Source organism: Hyperolius riggenbachi, chromosome 4 (assembly GCF_040937935.1).
Source record: "Hyperolius riggenbachi isolate aHypRig1 chromosome 4, aHypRig1.pri, whole genome shotgun sequence".
Lineage (NCBI taxonomy): Eukaryota > Metazoa > Chordata > Amphibia > Anura > Hyperoliidae > Hyperolius > Hyperolius riggenbachi.
In genome coordinates this window covers 414718048-414734380 of record NC_090649.1, presented here as the reverse complement: position 1 = coordinate 414734380, position 16333 = coordinate 414718048, and the positions used below count along the sequence as shown (strand labels likewise).

At 45.4% G+C, this 16333-nt stretch overlaps 2 protein-coding genes across 3 annotated transcripts in view; one reads left to right on the top strand and one right to left on the bottom strand.

The window, feature by feature from the left end:
• PAPOLG (poly(A) polymerase gamma) overlaps positions 1–9783 on the top strand; it is a 74220-nt gene extending 64437 nt beyond the window's left edge. Inside the window, exons 22-24 of one of the 2 annotated variants that reach the window (XM_068232409.1) lie at positions 1214–1273; positions 7353–7470; positions 9472–9783. In XM_068232409.1, the coding sequence (XP_068088510.1) occupies positions 1214–1273; positions 7353–7451 (159 nt within the window). In that variant the 3' untranslated portion in view covers positions 7452–7470; positions 9472–9783. Of the gene's footprint in view, positions 1–1213; positions 1274–7352 lie in introns of both variants that reach the window. The other variant, XM_068232408.1, reaches the window with a different exon arrangement.
• A 3884-nt stretch (positions 9784–13667) lies between these two features.
• Positions 13668–15383, bottom strand: LOC137504834 (piggyBac transposable element-derived protein 4-like). Its single transcript, XM_068233426.1, has one exon. The coding sequence runs from the start codon at positions 15381–15383 to the stop codon at positions 13668–13670; it is 1716 nt and encodes a 571-aa protein (XP_068089527.1).
• Between the last annotated feature and the right edge of the window lie 950 nt (positions 15384–16333).

Sequence of the window (16333 nt, the reverse complement as noted above, 5' to 3'; positions counted from 1 at the left end):
CGTGGCTGTGCGCTCACTCCCACACATCGGGAGCTTACTGCGCAGGCACAGTACAAGAAAACTTCATACTGCGCAGTAAGCTCCCCATGACGCGTGCAGGAGCGAGCGCATAGCCACAGTTCGATTTGTCTAATTAGACTAATAATTAGCAGATTACCAGCGGCTGGAAACGGAGCATTGGAGGAGGAAGGCGTGGGACATTACAGCTCCAGGGGGCTGATAGAAGCCCCAGGTAAGTGTCAGTTTTAGCTTTTTGACAGGTACCGGAGAACCCCCTTTAAAGGGAATGTCCAAGCAAAATAAAAAAAAATGAGTTTCACTTACCTGGGGCTTCTACCAGCCCCATGCAGCCATCCTGTGCCCTCGTAGTCATTCACTGCTGCTCCAGTCCCCCGCTGGCAGCTTCCCGACCTCGGAGGTCGGCGGGACCCATTGAGTACATTTTTACGCATTCTCGCTAGTGCAGGAACATTAACACATACATTTTTACGCATTACTGGTTCAATGCGTAAAAATGTACGCATTGAACCAGTAATGCGTAAAAATGTATGTGTTAATGTTCCTACACTAGCGGGAATGCGTAAAAATGTACGCAATGCGGCCCGCCGACCTCCGAGGTCGGCAAGCTGCCAGCGGGGGACTGGAGCAGCAGTGAGCGACTACGAGGGCACAGAATGGCTGCATGGGGGCTGGTAGAAGCCCCAGGTAAGTGAAACTCATTTTCTTATTTTGCTTGAACCTTCCCTTTAAGTTAGACCTGCGTAGATAGAAACTCTAAGCAGAAGTTGAAGTTCATCCCAATCAGGAGCTGATACCCCCTTTCCCAAGAGAAATAACTTCCTTTTCTCAAACTGATCAGGGCTGATATTGTGGTGGGAGCCTTGTTGCATTGTGGGAAATGACAGCTGTTTACTGCGGTTTCCAACTGCCAAAAAACAAGCATCCTCTCCTTCCCCTGGCATTACCTGCCAGCAGTAAACCTGTCACCATGTGAAAAATGTCAGACTGTAAATCGGGAAGAGGAAAGATTTTATAATGGGCAAACCCTAAATCATTTATACATCATTATTATAAAAATGAAGCACTTTTTTATTAAATTATTTTCACTGGTGTTCCCTCTGTCTCCTTTTGCAGTAAATTTCCCTGACTCTAGTAAACCTTTAAAGCAGTGATAGATTTAAGTGTAATTCTTTGCTTCCCTTTTTGATTTTAGGAAAGTGTGGCTGTCCCAGAAGTTTTGCCAATTCCTACTATTGAACGCCGGAGAGGACAGGTACGGTTGTGAAAGTCTGCTGTTTAAACACCATCAAATTGTAACTTGCTGGGTAACGGCTTACAGAAGTAAGAAAAGTGAGCAGAAGTGATGCATCATGGGAATTTCTTCCTGCATTAGTCAGTGAATGTGCAAACCTTTTCTGTCCATAAACTGCAAAACTCACAGCCAAATCCACTTGTGTACATTTTCTGACCTTCCCAATTGATCATTATGGATGAAAGCTCAATTGTGTGGCCGTGTTGTGGCACTGATTGTTCAGTTTCGATGAAATTATCGAATAGGAAGGTCGATCAGGCTGCAATATCGAGTGATGTATGGGCACCCTAAGACATACACAAACTTGCAGACAGAAGGATTTTGAATTACATCAGTGCAAGACGTGGTTAAAGAGACACTGAAGCGAAAAAAAATATGATATAGTGAATTGGTTGTGTACTATGAATAATTACTAGAAGATTAGCAGCAAAGAAAATATTCTCATATTTTTATTTTCAGGTATATAGTGTTTTTTCTAACATTGCATTATCCTATAATATGTGCAGATTACACAACACTCAGCATTCAAAATGAGTCTTTCAGAGCAGTCTGTGAAGTAATGAACTCTCCTCTAGCAGAGGAAAAGTAAACAGTTCAATTACAGTTGAGATAATAAGTCAGATAACAGCCCTCTCCACGACTAAGTTAGTCGGAGAGCTTAATAGCTTTTTTGCATAGAGATAACTGGAGTTTCTCAACTCTTCCTGTACTAGAAACAATTAGACTGATGTATCTGATCTTAATGTTTTTTCTCTTAGCTGTACTACACATACAAATCATAATATCATCATTTTTTTTTCGCTTCAGTGTCTCTTTAAATATGGCTTTTGGAGTGCGTTTAGCTTCCCCCCGCCCCCCCCCCCCTCTTTGCTTTGCTATCTGTTTACTTGTCAATTTTATGCAGGACTGAAACGTGGTTTCTTGTGGTGTGTACACACTTAAAAGATTAATGAAAGATCTTAGACCAATTTTACCCCCTTCCATGTAGTATGAGAGCCATACTCTACAGTCTATTCTATGGAGCTGAACTCCCCATCAGATAAAAATCTTTGCAAGATGCTGCACACACAGATGCTTTACACATTTAAAAGATCAGTATCTGCAAAAGATCCTTTCCTGCAAAATGCATTCATAGTCTATATCTGCAGATCCTCATACACACCTTGTTTAACAGACATTCATCGGCAGATCAGATCCACCAGGATGTATTCCAGAGCAGGAGATGCGCGGGCAGCCTGTGCGCGATCTCCTGCAAACGTAGGGGTTAGGCGGTCCTGTGGCTGCCGCTGCGGCCACGCCCGTTGGCGTGGAGTGGTCTTAGAGTAGTTCAAGTGCCTGTCAGCTGATCCATGTCTGTATAGATTGTTGCAAGTGAGGAATACTTGGCAAACATCCCTGTTCTCCATCATAAATATCAATTAACAAAGATTTCCGCATTTTATTTACCGGGCAAAAGTGTTCAGTATTTTTCTCCAGCTCACAGCAGCCGATAATTTGCTCTCCCCATGCTGTCTGTGCGGTGGATTTGACAGGCAGCCAATGGGTAGAGTCACACAGCCTGCCTCTCACTATCATTTGATGCGATGGGGTATTGGGTGGGTTTTCACTGTATCAAAGCAGAGGAAGGTGACAATTCTGAGGGCTGTCCTGCATCCCTTTAGATGAGTATATCTTCTAGCATACAGAAGAGCTCCCCCTGGTGGCTGCAGCACATATAAAGGGATAACTGGGATGCACAGGACAGAAAACCTTAGTGATACACGCAGCTCCCTGCCTGCCCGCGGCCCTGCTAGAAGGCTGGTAAGTGATGCTTACCGAGCAGGGCTTGGAGAATGTCACTGGCTACAATTGCCTCAATTCCCTACTTTCCAACTTCTGTTCTCCAATTTCCCACCAATAGCCACTTGAGCTGTGCACCTCCCTCTTCCTCCCAGGAGTCGCGTGCTCTATGCTGCCATTCTCTGGTCTCCCAATCACAGTGGCGTACCTAGGGCATTTGGCACCCGGTGCTGGGTATTAAAAGACCCCCCTCCCCCCCTAAAAAAATGGGCGTGGCCACAACCTGTGGCGTGCTTCGCGGCAAAAAATGGGCGTGGTCATGACCGGATGAGGGCGGAGCTAACTGTACTTTAAAGTATTAGCTAGTATAGTTGCCCCAGTATAGCTAGTAGTTTCCCCCAGTATAGTTGCCCCCAGTGAAGCTATTTGCCACCAGTATAGCTAGTATAGTTGCCCCAGTATAGCTGGTTTAGTTGCCCCCCAGTATAGCTAGTTTAGTTGCCCCCCAGTATAGCTAGTTTAGTTGCCCCCCAGTATAGCTAGTTTAGTTGCCCCCCAGTATAGCTAGTTTAGTTGCCCCCAGTATAGCTAGTTTAGTTGCCCCAGTATACCTGCCCCCAGTATAGCTAGTATACCTGCCCCCAGTATAGCTAGTTTAGTTGCCCCCAGTATAGTTGCCCCCAGTATAGCTGGTATAGTTGCCCCCAGTATAGCTGATATAGTTGCCCCCAGTATAGCTAGTTTAGTTGCCCCCAGTATAGCTGCCCCCAGTATAGCTGCCCCCAGTATAGTTGCCCCCAGTATAGCTGGTATAGTTGCCCCCAGTATAGCTGGTATAGTTGCCCCCAGTATAGCTGGTATAGTTGCCCCCGGTATAGTTGCCCCCAGTATAGTTGGTATAGTTGCCCCCAGTATAGTTGGTATAGTTGCCCCCAGTATAGTTGGTATAGTTGCCCCAGTATAGCTGGTATAGTTGCCCCAGTATAGCTGGTATAGTTGCCCCCAGTATAGCTGGTATAGTTGCCCCCAGTATAGCTGGTATAGTTGCCCCCAGTATAGCTGGTATAGTTGCCCCCAGTATAGCTGGTATAGTTGCCCCCAGTATAGCTGGTATAGTTGCCCCCAGTATAGCTGGTATAGTTGCCCCCAGTATAGCTGGTATAGTTGCCCCCAGTATAGCTAGTACAGTCCCCCCCCCCCCCCCCCAATAAAGATGCCCAGGAGGGGGAGAAGCAGCGCTAGAAGAAGGGGCAGTGGGGGCAGCGGTGGGGAGGGGGGGAAATATCCCCCCCCCTCCCTCACCTGGGACCCCTCCTTCTGCCTCTCTCTCCCCCTCGTGAATAGCTGGGACAAAGTGCGAGGCGGCCGGAGGCGTATAGACAATTACTCACCTAATCTCCGCGTTCCCAGCGTCATGACGTTACAGGTCTCCGTCTCCAATGCCGCCCACTGTGCTTCCACTAATCAGGAAGCACAGTGGGCGGCATTGAAGACAGAGACCTGTGACGTCATGACGCTGCGCTCCACGCTTGGAACGCGGAAATCAGGTGAGTAATTGTTCATACGTCTCCGGCCGCCCCGCACTTGTCGCCGCTATTCTGGAGGGGGAGAGAGGCAGAAGGAGGGGTCCCAGGTGAGGGAGGGGGGGAATATTTCCCCCCTCCCCACCGCTGCCCCTGCTTCTCCCTCCTGCTGTGCTGCTGTGGGGGGTCGTGGTGACACCCCCCTGGGTGTCTGACACCCGGTGCGCCCCGCCCCCTGCGCACTATGGTAGGGACGCCACTGCCCAATCACATGACCTGCATCAGGAGATGGAGGATGGCAGCAGAGAGCATGTGGTTCCCAGGAGGAGGAGATCCGAGGTGTGCATGGATCCAGGTAAATATTACAGCACTACTCTGAGGAGACATGATTGGCCAGTAGGTATGGGCAGAGCCGGATTAAGGCTAAATGGGGCCCTAAGCAAAGTAACTGATTTGGGCCCCCCATCATGTCGTAATAGAATCAGAAGGTGCAGCTGCACAGCAACATGCCGCACACACCGGGGCAGCCGAGCTACTGGTTGCTATGGGTAACAGCCCGCTTTCCTCTGTGGGTGCAAAAGGGAATAGCAGCGGCAAAATTCAGAGTGAGAGATGAATGGCTTGGACATTTGCACTCAAGGGCTTGGGCTCCCCTCTGAAGAGGGCGCCAGATATCACAGCAGCAGCACTTCCCCCTGCATCTCCAGCCAGGCAATAGCAGAAAGCTCTGGACACCGCCAAACCGGAAGCCGTTCCCCAGACAGAATTACATAACCACCCCACCACCGAACAACCGATTTCCTCCCAAATTAGACAGCCAACATGCAGCCTCCATCCCAGTTAATACGATAGTCCAGAAGAGAAGGCAGCCGCAGCGGGGGAGAATGACAGCACCAGTTGATTCACATTCACCTATTGCGATCCAAGCAATAGAGGTCCTGTCATCCGGAGCCCATCTGTCTCCTCTGCTGCTGCTCTGTTACTTCTACTATTACTACTTCCTGTCTGATCTGAGAATCAGGAAGTTCAGAGCGAGCGGTTGCACTGTAGAAAAGACAGATGGGTTTCAGATGACGGGATCTCTATCGCTTGGATCATGGATAGGTGAGTGAGCGTTTGCCATCTGCTGCTATCATTCTTGCTACAGCTGTGGTTCTCTGTGGGAAGGGAGGGAGGAGTGGGCAGCGGCAGAGCGCACAGTAGCAGGAGGGGGACCTAGGAAGAGAGCCTGGCTCTGAAGACAATCAGCAGCGCACGGCATCATTTGACAAGACAAGACAAATAACATTTATATCGTGCTTTTCTCCTGGTGGACTCAAAGCGCCAGAGCTGCAGCCACTAGGACGTGCCCTATAGGCAGTAGCAGTGTTAGAGAGACTTGCCTAAGGTCTCCTACTGAATAGGTGCTGGCTTACTGAACAGGCAGAGCCAAGATTCGAACCCTGGTCTCCTGTGTCAAAGGCAGAGCCTTTAAAGGGACTCCGAGCAGTGCCTGTGGAAATGCCTTTAAGCATACCCACAACTAATTACATCCTCACACCTACCAGCATGATGTTTGTAATTATATCCCCCTGGGTTCTTTATATTTCATTGCATTGTGCTGAATCGAGCTGCCGACTTTGGAGAAAAGTTGTCCTGTGTAATACAATGTAACTATGGAAAGATGCATATCATTTTGAAGCTCTCTTTCTCCTCTTTCCAATGATAGATAAACTGCCACCCTACACCTTTTCGTTTTCGCTATTTTCGCGATCGAAATTGCTGTGGCCGCAATTTGATCGCAAAAATATTGAAAACTGAAAGGCATAGGGTGACCATTTATATATCATTGGAAAGAGGAGAAAGAGAGCTTTAAAATGATATGCATCTTTCCATAGTTACTGCACTGCTGGTTTATGTGCTGATGGGGCCCCTTTGACTCTGAATGGGGCCCCAAGCGACTGCTTTTGTTGCCTGGTCGGTAATCCGGCCCTGGGTATGGGGGTGATGGAATGACTAGGCACTACATGTGGGAGGTGCAGGGGGCTCCAGGAAAACTTTGCCTGGGAGGCTATTATGCTCTTGATACTGTAACACACATAGGCATATGGTACTTAAAGAACAAGCCACACCCATGCTAACCTAGAAATAAAAAAACGCACACATATATATGTGAATTTTTTATAAAGGAAAAACAGAAAATCCTATTTTCTACAGTAGCCATCTTGCCAAGCTAATGCTGACCTCATATCCCCCCTGACTCTTGTGTCCCCCCCCCCCCCGACTCTTGTTTTCCCCCACCCTTCTCTTGTTCATTGTATATTCATTAGCTACCCTCATCCCAGAGTCTTCAGACACTCCCACTGAGGTGTATACTAGGAATCTTCTCCAATCGCTGAGTGATCAGAGGGTGTTTCTGATAAGCAGCTAGGCAGGGAAATGGAAGAGGAATATATTCTAGATGAAAAGAACCCCCAGCATTCAACTGTTTGACACTGACTATTAAAGGGCCAGTGCTCAGTATGTGATAACTCCATACCATAACTGCAAAAAAATGTTTGCAAGTTTTGAATGCAGGATTAGCATCTTTATCACTTAATACACTCAGACCACATGCTGTTGAAATTTGATTTTATGGTGAAAATACCACTTTAAGTGTTCAGTTCTGATTACATTAAAGCTTACATTAAAGCGAACACGTTTCTAAACTTGTAGGCATGCCTTCAGAATGTTTATTTGCTCCCTTTTTGTTTTTACAGAGACTGCCAAGTAACGAGCTGCCTGATGCATCTTCCCCTGTGCCAACCAGCAGAATACGGGTTACTAAGAATTCTATTAGACTCACTCTTAACCGGTAACCAGAGTATTACTATAGCGGTAAGAAGCGATCACTTGCTGTAGTGTGGCCTGAATAGCTTCATCCACCTGACTGTTACTAAGTGACTTGAAGCAATGTTATGGACATCTTCCTCCGATCTTCAGGCTTCCAGCTGCATACTGCCAACACCATATTTTTTTATAGCCTTTTAAAACTTGTTTTCACGTTTTCCTTTTTTTGTAAAAACTTTAAAAATGTAAAAAGAAAAAAAAATTATTATTCTGTTTTCAGTTTGTAACCTTTGTCTGTCACGTTTTTTCCAAAAATTGCTAAAAACTGAAGAAAAACACGTCTTGTTTGTATGCAGTGCTCTTTGTAAGATTTGTGTTTTTATGTCGTCCTTTTTTGTTTCTGCATCCCTGATTAGTATTCCAAAGTGTATTGCTTGTCGTTACCTCACTCGTACTCTCTGGGATAATGGCCGTTCCTGGACAGTATGCTGGAGCAAGGCCTCGTCTTTTGCAGGCTTGCTAAGGATATCTGCAGTCTGCAGATGAAGGTTTTAGTTTCTATGTGGAATACAAAGCCCAGAACTGTCTCCTGTGGAGACTTGTACGGTAAATTAGCAATTATTTTCAAGGCAATAGTTAGATTATATCCCCAATAATTTATCCAACAAGTTCACCTGCATTTATTCAGAAGTGCACATGAAATCTGCTATTAGGTAAAGGCTGTCTTCACAGGTTACTACTTCAGCTCATGCTGTAGACTCCACAGCTTGTGGTAAGTACGCTTATAGACTCCCCTGTTTATAGGAAGAGTTTTCTACCCATGGCTTCTGATAGGAAGTAGTAATCTAACTGGAAATTTGAAATCCTTTCTCTTTTGGTACCCACATAGTACTCCATGGAGCACATTTATGAAGGCAAGTGCAGAAACTGGAATGGCTTCAAAAAGAAACCTTGTGACAACTAACGGAATGCCTCCAGTTTTCTTTGCGCATGTGTTGATTAAGCTCCCTTATAGGTTATCTTCTCCCCTCCCCCTTCAGAGTTTTCAATAAAAATCTCTCCAAGTGAATTAAATGTAGTACAAAAGGCCTGAAGTCTGGCACTAAAGTTCCTGACTGAAAGATCAGTTGCTTGCCAAGTAGTCAGACCCTAGATATGAAAGCCACAGAAATATCCACAATGGTCCCTTGCATAGTTCTACCATCAGGCTCATCTTAAAGTGCACCTGTCATGTGAGAAATATGGAAGCTGCCAATAAGTCTATATATTGTGTGTAAAATACACCCTGAAATCAACGCAACCAGGAATAATTATAGTACAGTACTGATTTTTGCCCCTACCTCAGGGAGTATACCCTAGCCTATTTAAATGTACTTCTCCTCCTCAACAGCCATGTGTACAAGTACACAAAATACTGCATTGCTGTGCAGCTACTGCCAGTTGCTCTTGACTTTCCTCCATCTAAATCCTTTCTCCCTCCACCCCCTTGCACACTCATTACTCCCTCCCTTGCTTTTTTTTTTTTACACACCTGCCTGTTGCTGTGTGGTATCACTATTAATTAGCATTTCTATGATCCCAGTTACATTGCTGTTTTAGTTTTGGATGGGTGACGTGGATTATGAAATGTGCAGATAAAACGTAGATAGGTAATACTACCATCCACAGGAATGGGCAGCAGCGGGATGTTGGGAGGAAGCAAGAGATACATGAGGAAACTTGCTAGTAGCAGGCAGCAGCACAGCAGTGTTTAGTGTAGGTGTACAGACTCCTTGGAACAGGAATTACAATACAGTAATAGCATGCTCCCGGCGAGATTTCTTCAGAGGCAAATTCCTCAGGGACTGTTAACATTCGATTTACTATAGTAATTAAAAAGTGTTGCCTAGCTGTAGTATTAATCCTCTGATTGTATGTCTTCTAAATTAATCGCCTGTTAACAATTCTGCAGAAAACCTGATTTTCTCACACAGCTTCCATGTAAGTCATTCCGATAATTGGCATTTTAGGACACCAATAATGGAGGCTTCCTTATTTCTCTCTAATCAGGTCTGTGTTAATTCTTGAGCATTGCGGAGGAGCATCTGTTACATGGTGCTGCACAGTGGAGGCCTCGACCACTGTCCTTACAGCTGCCTCAATTCAGCAATGTCTAATCTGTACACTTTTTTTTTTTTTTTTTTTTATATAGCTATATATTACAAATGCAAGTACATTTTTATAAAGCTTCACATTCGTAAATCCACTTTATGTACATCTGTGTCATTGTATTGTCAAATCCTCCAGTAACGTAATATAAGCCATATATTCAAATTATCCTGTGTCATATCCTTTAAAGTGCCAATAAAACTACTGCCCCCATTTTGTCTGTGTGATCTGCTTTGTCATGTTGAGGATTCTATTGATCTTATCAATTTAGATAGGATGCCTGGGAAAGCCTTCTCAGTAACAGTTAAGGCATCTAATTACATTTATGTTTGGTAAAGAATGTTTCTCCTCTGTATGTCAGTGTATAGAAGCTGTGTTTTTCAGTTTTGGTCAGGAACCAGTCCGACGAAGGCTTTTTATAAGTCAAAAGCTCACTGTTTATCCATCTCTAAGTTAGCCAATAAATGGTATCATCCTGATTCAAAACTTCTTGATCTTTAAAGTGGTCTGAAACTCTGCATTTCTTCTTTGCTTTAAAAGATTCTTTAGAGCAAAAAATCTGCTACCAGGGAAAAAAAAAATTGAATGCTGTTCTGCTACCAAACAGTTAAAAACGACACTTTCTTCAATCGGAAGCTTTGATCCAAACCTGAAGCTTGTATCTGAAGTTAAGGGAAGTGATTCGATTATTGTGTATGTTTCCTTATCAGCCACTATTTGTAAACATTCCTGGTAGTGCTTCGGATGAACAAAAGCAGAAAGTGAAGCTGGATACATTTTAATATATAAATCCGCAGCCATGCAACAAATGACATCACAATATAGTATTCAAGCTTCAGACAAAACACCACATATCATATGTACTTTTGCCGTAGGCTCACACATTGGAGATTAAAAGTCACTTGGTATATAAAAACAATATGCAGAACTTGACACATTCAAAAGGGAATCTACAACATTAACAAAACAGTAGTAATACCTAGAGCAGTGGTCCTCAAACTAAGGCCTGCGGGCCGAATGCGGCCCCCTGAGGCTTTTTTACCAGCCCTCCACACACAAAATGTATTACTTATAGTTGCGGCAGTAATTCGCTGGCTTCCAATCCAATTACTGTCCAATTGTATGGCAGGTTGTTACCTGGGTATGCTCCACTGTCTGGTGCGCAAAAACATTGTGGTGGGATGGTTAGAGGTAATCTACTCTAAAAGCAGTGTGTTGGGGGGATAATTTGCAGTCCTTGCAATTACTGGGGAAAGAGGGTTGTTTTGGGAGGACTATTCAACATCCATACTGTATTTTCAACTGATTGCTTTGCATGTGGTGGATTGTTTTTCAGGTGCTGCTTACACTACCTAGGTTCAATGTAATGTTGTTCTACATCATTTTATGTACACTCTGGCCCCCCAGCAGTTTAAAGTATATTGACCCGGCCCCTGACTAAGTTTGGGGTCCCCTGACCTAGAGAGTCCACCCATACAATTTACCCCCCCCCAAAAAAAGTGGGTGGAAAGCAGTCTATCCACGGCATTTGTCAATCCTGCTACATGAACTGTGGATAACTTTGGGTTCTCTCACTTGTGTGCAGAGAGCCAGAATGTGACAGAAGTGCTTCTGTGCTGAAAGATGGCTTTTCTATTAGGTAGTACATCGTTAGCTGCCTTGATCCTTACATTACAAGACTGGACAGTAACTGCAACCATGAGCGTTTTGCAAACACTATGCAGGGCTTCAAATACAAACTGCTAAACTTCCTAAATTTTGTAAGCTAACATACTTAAAGTATATCTGAGGTGAAAATAGAGACAAATGTTTCTATCCTCCCCCAAAAAAATGACTTTAGATATCCCAGTTTTTAGTCTATTTAAATTTAGATTTTTTTTTTTGTAATGTTGTTTTACTATTGTCTCTGCTCAATGACCCTTTCATAGATTTGAGCTCTGGCATACTTCAATGAACTATTGACCATTTATCTCTTTTCTCCTCTCAGATGCTAATTATGGACAGGGAAGTGGTTTATAGCTATAATTGCTTATCAGTGAGTGTTCTGCTATAGTCCAACCCATACAGAAACAGTCCTTTTGCATACCTAATTAACTTTTTTTTCAGACAGAAAGAAAAAGGAACACTGCATTTGTGTGCTTGGCACTGTACATACACTTCTATCTCATGTCACGTAACCTCGGTTGTCCTTTAAAAATAAAGTTGGAGGGCAGCCTTTTATGGTCATTAGGAACGTGATAACCTGATAGCCAGTTCATACTGATCTTCGTGCAAGACCATATCAGGTCCCCTTATCTTGGTGGCCTGAACCTGGCAAGGTGTACCGGGGTAAAGGTGCATGCATAAATCCAATTTTGATTGGCCTCCCTAACACCATGTAGTATGAGAACCATCAGATTGTGAATGCTATGGAAAACACATTTGCCTTATTAAAACAAAAGGTATCTGCGATTATTCGGTGAGTGAGTACATGAGGTGCCCCACAATGCAACACTGCTGAATATGCAAATCATCCTTTGTTGTCCATGGAAGCTAACCACCCCTCCAGAACTGCTGGCATGCAATGATGTGTAAGCTTGTTAATATTACAGAGCCGAATGAATCCAACATGCATACAGACTTTCAGATTGATCCTCCTCAGTGCTTGGCATAGATTTCTATGGGGTAGGGGTGCATACACACATCAGACCATAGTCTTTGGAAAATGAAAGATCAGACCAATTTTACCCCCTTCCATGTAGTATGAGAGCCATACCTACAGTCTATTCTATGGAGCCGAACTCCCCATCAGATAGAAATCTTTGCAAGATGCTGTACACATGCAAAAGATTTGTATCTGTTCCTGCAGAAGATCCGTTCCTGCAAAATGTATTCATAATCTATATCTGCAGATTCTCATACACACCTTGTTTAACAAGACATTCATCTGCAGATCAGATCCACCAGGATGGATTTTCAGATCTGCAGATGAATGTCTGTTAACCACTTAAGCCCACAGGGTTGAAATTTTTTTTTGCATCTGAGCAACTTTCACCTCCCATTCATTTGCCAATAACTTTATCACTACTCATCACAATGAATGGATCTATATCTTGTTTTTTCCGCCACCAATTAGGCTTTCTGTGGGTGATATATTTTGCTGAAAATGAATTTATTCTAAATCCATTTTATCAGGAATATTAAATGGGAAAAAAATCATCATTTCTCAGCTTTTGGCCATTATAGTTTAAAATTCGTACATGCCACCATAATTAATACCCATGTACTTTATTTGCCAATTTGTCCTGCTTATTACACCATTTAAATTATGTCCCTATCACAATGTATGGCGCTGATATTTTATTTGGAAGTAAAGGTGCAATTTTTCAATTTGCGTCCATCACTATTTACAAGCCCATATTTTTTTAAGACCCTTAGGTAACTATTTGTTTTTTGTTTTTTTATTATTGTAAAAAAAAATTGAAATGTGGGTAATTTTTGGTGTGGGAGGTAAACTGTTTATTTTTAATGTAAAAAAAGTGTATGTCTAAAGGAAAATGTATGTGGGCCACAGTCAAATAGTCCTGGGAGCGATCGAGCTCGCTCCCAGGAAGAAGAAAGAAGACACGGAACTTTTTGGCACGCAGAAAAGCTGCAGCGTCTAGAGATGCTGGCGGCTTTTCTCCGGGGGGATGCGATCGGTGAAAGGGATCTATAATCCCTTTCACTGTTCGCTCGGCTAACGGCAGGTAGCGGGAGTGCGCACGGGGGGGCCCGTGGGAGCGCGCGCAGCCTAACTGGACGACAAATCTCGTCCAGTTAGGCTTAAGTGGTTAACCCTCCTGGCGGTTCATTTCTGTCTGGAATTAGGAGTCAAAAGCGGTACATTGTTTTCAAGAATTTTAGGACCTCCGATTCAAAAGTTATAACTCACCAAAATATGTCAGAATAAAAGCATGGTAGACATTTTACATATAAATAAAAGACTGGAACACAAATTTGCAGGAAAAAATAAATTTATCAATAAAATGAAATAGCAAAACTGTACAAATAAGCAGCAGATTATATATATATACAATAATCAGTACAGTATATACAATAATTAGTACAGTATATCCCTAGTACACCTCCCGTGTGTGATAAATCTTAAAGCATGGAACGGGACACAGGCCGACATCACAGTCCGGGCAGTAAAACCGGGTTTCTTTGCGGACTTTCTTCCCCTTGCTATCCGTCTTGCTGCAGCAAACCACACACATTCTTGTTGGTGTCGCTTTTTTTGGAGTGGGTGGGATGTATTCAGAAAAGTGGCGGCCAGTGAGGCGCTCCGGATTGACCACATATGATGCACGGCGCCCAACTCGCACATCTGATGATGAAGTTGGGTACTTTAGGCATATGGTTTCACACAGTTTCCATATGAAGTCAGCATGTGATCCTGGCCTTTCACTGCGTTGCTTATGCAAGATGAATGCATTCCACAATGCCTGTTCCAGCAGATGACGAAAAAAAATTTTATAGTACTTTTTCTGCTGTTTCCGCACTGCGGGGTAGTATGTCATCGCCTGGTCAGCTCGGTCCACCCCACCCATTGTATGGTTGTAGTCCAGGATAACTTGCGGCTTGTCCAGGACTTTCCCTCCTCGCGTTCTGGTGGTGACAGAGGATGCATCGTGGACTGTGCTGAGCGCACACACGTCCCTCTTGTCACGCCAGCGGAGTGCCAACATTTTTCCCTTCTGCCAAGCCACAATGTCCCCAGATTTTAGCTTTTGCTTGGCGAAGGCAGTAGGCATTTCTCGCCGGTTAGGACGAACGGTGCCGTAGGCGTCGGTTTTGTTCCTGATAAGAAATTCAAACAGTTCAGGTGAACTATAAAAATTGTCCGTCGTCAAACAATACCCCTTATTCAAAAGTGGCTCCACCAAGGACAGCACGGATGAAGTCGCCAGCCCGTAATTGCTGAATGCAGGGTTGAACTGTGTCCCTTTCCCGGTGTACAGTACGCTGTTCCAGATGTATCCGGTGGCAGACTCGCATAAAGTGTAGGACTTTACTCCAAACCGGGCCCTCTTGGATGCGATATATTGGATCCAGAACAGTCTGCCCTTGAAGGCCATCAAGCTTTCATCCACACTTATGTCCCTCTGGGGTACATAAGTGTTGCGGAAGTTTTCCATGACCAGCTGATGAACCTCCCATATCTTCTTTAGCTTTGGCGCAGGGTGGGTGGACTCATCAAAGGCAGTGTTGTCTGCGAAATGCAGAAATTTCATAATGAGTCCAAAGCGGTACTCTGACATGACCGTGCCAAAGAACGGGGTGGCGATGACTTTGTTGGTCGACCAGTACCATTTCTGCAGGGGTTTCCCCACCACCCCCTGCAGAATAATCAGTCCAAGGAACCGCCACAAATCCTCCTTCGTAATTGGCTCCCACATCCTGGTCCTGGAAAGGGGCCTTCGTGGAGCAGCAATTTCTTGCGCGGCGTAGCGGTTCGTCTCCACCACGATTTTGTCAATGACAGCGTCACTGAAGAACAGCTGCAGGTAGGCCAGGGGGCAGTGTTCACAAGCAACCTTCAGGCCGGGTTCCCCAGTAAAAGGGAAACGGGGGGGCGGTGGTGGGGCCCGAGTGGTGTTGACTGGGCACCAAACTCGTGCGTCACTGACCTCCGTGTCGCTGGAGATGGAGTCGCTGTCACTCTCGCTGTCGGACGACAGGTTGCCAGGCGCATCACTGTCACTGGAGTCCTCCAGCGACGGCATATCCGGATCGCTGTCCTCTAACTGCATCAGCGCTTCCGCTGTGAGATGCCTTGAAGATGACGCCATAGCAGGTGATGGGCAGGTGGCAGGAGAAGAGCGTAGTAAAAATCCAGGCAGAGGTCGGTACAGGCGGCAGGCAGAGTAGTCGAAATCCAGGCAGAGGTCGGTACACAGAAATCCAAATTGGGCAGAATCAGCAGGCAAAGAGCGTAGGTCAAAGTTCAGGCAGAGGTCGGTACACGGAAATCCAATATCGGTCAGAATCAGCAGGCAAAGAGCGTAGGTCAAAGTTCAGGCAGAGGTCGGTACACGGAAATCCAATCGGGCAAAATCAGCAGGCAAAGAGAGTAGGTCAAAGTTCAGGCAGAGGTCGGTACACAGAAATCCAAAAAATCCAGCAGATCACAAAGATCAAAGCAGATCACAAAGATCAAAGCAGCTCACAGCTCACAGCTCACAGCTCACAGCAGGGATGCAAGTGGCAACAGTGTATTGGATACACATGTAATTCATACATGTGTATCCAATACAATGCACTTTAGGGCCAATGAAAAATCACCCTTTTCAAATTTCCCGCCCACCCCCATGACGTCACGCCGCCCGACGTCACGCTGCTTGCTCTGATTGGCCGCCGGGTCCCCAGGAGCATTCTGGGGCGAGAGGGGGACCCGGAGGCCGGAATTCGTAGAGAGGAAGCGGGGAGAGCCCGCAGAAGAAGAGGGGACAGCCGCTGCTGCTGGGGGAGCCAGGCAGGAGTCCCTGGGGAGCGCCGATCGCGCTAGGGACTCCCGCAGAAGAAGAGGGGAAATGCTGCTGGGGGAGCCAGGCAGGAGTCCCTGGGGAGCGCCGATCGCTCTAGGGACTCCCGCACAGCAGGTATTTGCCGCCTCCGCGAGCCGCCACTACCCCCGATCACATGGCCGCCGGGTCCCCGCTAGATTACAGGGGCTCTGGGGATCCCGGCGGCCAAACACACATGCTGCATTGCGGGGGACAGATGCAGGAGTCCCGCTGAG

Bases quoted from the DNA above. Each gene is read 5' to 3' on its own strand.
- LOC137504834 (XM_068233426.1), bottom strand. From the start codon at position 15,383: ATGGCGTCATCTTCAAGGCATCTCACAGCGGAAGCGCTGATGCAGTTA.